Raw genomic sequence first — 2470 nt, 5'->3', positions numbered from 1 at the left:
TCTCCGATAGATTATTTCAAGTAAATTACAACGGCGCTTATTCATCCCTATTCTGTCAGTCTGCTGGTGTACCTCAGGGTAGTATCCTTGGTCCTATCCTTTATACAGTCTTCACAGCTGACATCCCAACCCATCCTGACACTATCCTCACCACGTATGCCGATGACACATGTCTATTGTCAGTGATCAATGATCCTTACATTGTATCTCAAACTCTCCAATCCCACATCACCACCCTTGAAGAATGGTACCAAAATTGAAGGATTAAAATTAATTCCAATAAATCCCACCAGATCACATTTACCCTTTGTCATAAACGCATGACCTCTTGCTCTACAGTCTCCTTTAATATTACCCCTCTTATTCCTGTCGACATCCGTTACTTAGGACTACATCTCGACAAATGACTGACATGGAATCCTCATACAAGACTGAAAAGACAGGAAACTGCTCGCCGATTTTGACTATTACAACATTTACAAGACCAACGGTCTAAATTACCAATCCATTACAAAAAGAATGACCTACATGACTATTATAAGGCCTATCTGGACATACGGAGTTGAGCTCTGGGGCTCCACTAAACCATCAAATTCCCGAATCCAATCCTTACAGTCCAAAATCCTTCATAAAATCCTTAATGCTCCTTACTTTGTCTCACAAATCAAGTCATCCATCAGGACTTCAATGTCCCATATGTTGCCGATTTGGCTAAAACCAGATACCATTCCTTCCAAGATAAACTTCCCAACCACCCAAATCCACTTGTATCTAACCTGGCTTCTCCTTAGTAACCTAATAATCCTCCTAGGCATCTGAAAAGAAGATGGCCTCGAGATCTTCTCCTCTAAAAATATTATTGGAGTTCTACCAATGGGTTTAGATTCTCCACATGTTTGTATCATGTCACTATGTCACCTACACAAAATTTACTTGTTGTATATATTTTTATACAGTTGTAAATAACAATAAATAAATTATTAAAAAAAAAAAAGAATTTAAAAAATCCAAGTCTAGTCATAATTATCATTGTGTAATGGCCATCTAATTTTTTTATAAATTCCTGAATTCTTTCGAGATGACTCAAGCGTGATGTGTTGAATTTTTAATTTATTAAATGGTATAAAATTTTTTTGGACTTAAGGAATATCAACTTAAACAATGAAATGTTATCGAGGATTAACAACTAAAATAATAAATAATAAAAGGTTAAAACATACTTTAGTAGCAGGCTTAGTCCGCTTCATTGATTTGTGATAAGGTCTTCTTGCTGGACTGTTCTATAAAAAAAAGCAACACAATTTTTGATAAATGAAATAATTAAATAACACATGTCCATGTAGTAACTCCTAAATTTTCATTTAAGTAACATCTATAGCTCTTTAACCAACTACTGAAAATTACAAATACAGAAACAGTTATTACATGACTTATTAATTTCCTTAGTATTATGCTGATTGATATTTTTTAGTAATAATAATAATTATTATTATTACTCCATCTTCAAGTGAAAAAACAGTATCAACAATATTAGAGAAAAATGTTGACCCCGAGAATTTTATATCATTAACTCGTATTATTCAAAATATGCTGCTTTACAATTAAAAATTATGAAATGTTCAAATGACATAAAATTGGTTAAATACATGGTGTGTTCACAAAGTTAAGACTGGCCTAAGGACCAAAATGTGCTTTATCATTTTGTTCAGTGAACTTAAAGTCTTCAATATATGCCCCTCAAGCATCAACACACCACGCTCAGTTGGGTTGGGCATGTTTCTTGGCCGTTGATATTCTATCGGGGTCCACCCTGGCTCCTCTACTTCCATTCAGGGCTCCACCTCTCTATTGCATTTATCTATGAGGTCTTGAGCAATTTCCACAAACGAGTGCTCCCTCGGAAATCCCTCCTTCCCCAGCTCTTTTGCCAACTGACTCTTCAGTACCATGGATAGGAATTACATCCGACACTGTATCTGGATTGTTTCCATCGTCTCGCTGAGTTTTTCTGCGATTCTGTTGTAGCGTGCCAGGAGATCTGCGGCATACTGCCCACTCTAGTGTCGTGGCGTGCACTTCCGCAAGAGAGACTTCTGGTAATGCAGGAATCTGCTGGTGCGTTCTGGACCCCGTTTTGCTTCAAAGCTTCTAGGTTCGAAACCGCTTGTTTAACGATCCTGTTGGCAGCCCTTGTTTTCAAAAATTGAGAGAGAAAAAAATTGAAGATGACAAAATAACAAAACAATTCTTCTTTAAAAAAAAAAAATTACTCCGGTATCTAAAGGTTTTGACACAGTTAAACGTTTGTGAGCACAAAAAACTGAAAAAAGGAAAGGGAGAGAGAAATTATCACCTCGGGTGTATCTCAAAGACTGCCTTTTATTGTGTTCCATACCTCCAAATATACATCTTCAATCAGCTGATCTGACATCGAAATAAGAGCTGACTAAGGCTGCAACTTATATATATC

The 2470-nt window shown here is 36.4% G+C and overlaps 1 protein-coding gene across 1 annotated transcript in view; it reads right to left on the bottom strand.

Annotated features, from left to right (window-relative positions):
• LOC106678184 (uncharacterized) overlaps positions 1–2470 on the bottom strand; it is a gene marked incomplete in the record, with an annotated part of 138425 nt that overhangs the window by 66972 nt on the left and 68983 nt on the right. Inside the window, 1 exon segment of the mRNA XM_067046185.1 lies at positions 1221–1280. Coding sequence (XP_066902286.1) covers positions 1221–1280 — 60 coding nt within the window.

Source organism: Halyomorpha halys, unplaced genomic scaffold (assembly GCF_000696795.3).
Source record: "Halyomorpha halys isolate HHAL.00 unplaced genomic scaffold, Hhal_1.1 Scaffold127.1, whole genome shotgun sequence".
NCBI lineage: Eukaryota > Metazoa > Arthropoda > Insecta > Hemiptera > Pentatomidae > Halyomorpha > Halyomorpha halys.
Note: the sequence above shows the minus strand (reverse complement) of the source record. Positions and strands in the feature narration are given on the sequence as shown.